The 847-nt window shown below is 47.6% G+C and overlaps 2 protein-coding genes across 2 annotated transcripts in view; both read left to right on the plus strand.

The window, feature by feature from the left end:
* The window catches only part of LOC127752337 (uncharacterized), a 9,381-nt gene extending 8,887 nt beyond the window's left edge, over nt 1-494 (plus strand). Inside the window, exon 2 of the mRNA XM_052277401.1 lies at nt 440-494. Within this exon, the coding sequence (XP_052133361.1) occupies nt 440-494 (55 nt within the window). The remainder of the gene's footprint in view (nt 1-439) is intronic.
* Nucleotides 495-719: 225 nt separating this feature from the next.
* The window catches only part of LOC127752338 (nucleolin-like), a 1,418-nt gene continuing 1,290 nt past the window's right edge, over nt 720-847 (plus strand). Inside the window, exon 1 of the mRNA XM_052277402.1 lies at nt 720-818. Within this exon, the coding sequence (XP_052133362.1) occupies nt 720-818 (99 nt within the window). The remainder of the gene's footprint in view (nt 819-847) is intronic.

The raw sequence follows: 847 nt of genomic DNA on the forward strand, positions 1-847 counted from the left end.
CTTGACGCTAGGCCATCAATGTCGACATGCGACGGCGTGTATGTGAGACGTACGTAACGGGGCAACTCACGCTCAATCCTCTATGCATCATGAATAAGTAGGTCTTGCACATTTGACCAATTTCTTTCCACCTCCACTGAGGAAGTGAGAGTGGAGTTAAAGCACGAGTAAAAATACCAGTAAGTATTTGAGGATGAGTGCTGACTTGGAAATGGGACTCAACAAGAGTGAACGGGAAAGATTTAAGCGCACCTGTAGAACTAAAACTCGAAGCAACCTGAACTAAACATTTGTTTGAGCAGCGGATTTTCAGAATGGAAAGGGGAGGATAGACCACACTTTTAACGCTTGAAGAACGTAACATCTAATGCTTTATGGACATTGTCATTTCATGCACTCGATATTGCTGTTCTCAACACAACCAATTTTCAGTCTTTAGTTCTAAGACAGTCCTCAAGACCATGTCTCTATTTTACCAACAAATGATGGCCTGAAGATGAACGCATGTATGAACATTATGTCAGCCGTACGTAAACTAGGCCCAGTGAGGTGAGCAGACCACTATTACCCGAGGCAAGAGGCTAACATGAAAACATCCAAACTAATCTCATAGCCGCTCAGAGTGTCACCCGACCCCGTCCATTCTCTTCTCTGGAGCCATTCACCTTGCCATGTGCGAGTGTGTGTGCGTGTGTTCGCGCGCGCGCCATGGCCCAGCAATGAGGAAGACCACGAGAAGGAAAGACAAACGCAGCCAAGTTCCAGCCAAACTCAACCCCACCACTGCAGCAACATGTCGCGTGGACAGTGGTCTCACGGTGAGGGGCAGGGAGAGCACAGGCAGGTA

This window comes from Frankliniella occidentalis, unplaced genomic scaffold (assembly GCF_000697945.3).
Source record: "Frankliniella occidentalis isolate FOCC.00 unplaced genomic scaffold, Focc_3.1 Scaffold10, whole genome shotgun sequence".
NCBI classification, from domain to species: Eukaryota; Metazoa; Arthropoda; class Insecta; order Thysanoptera; family Thripidae; genus Frankliniella; species Frankliniella occidentalis.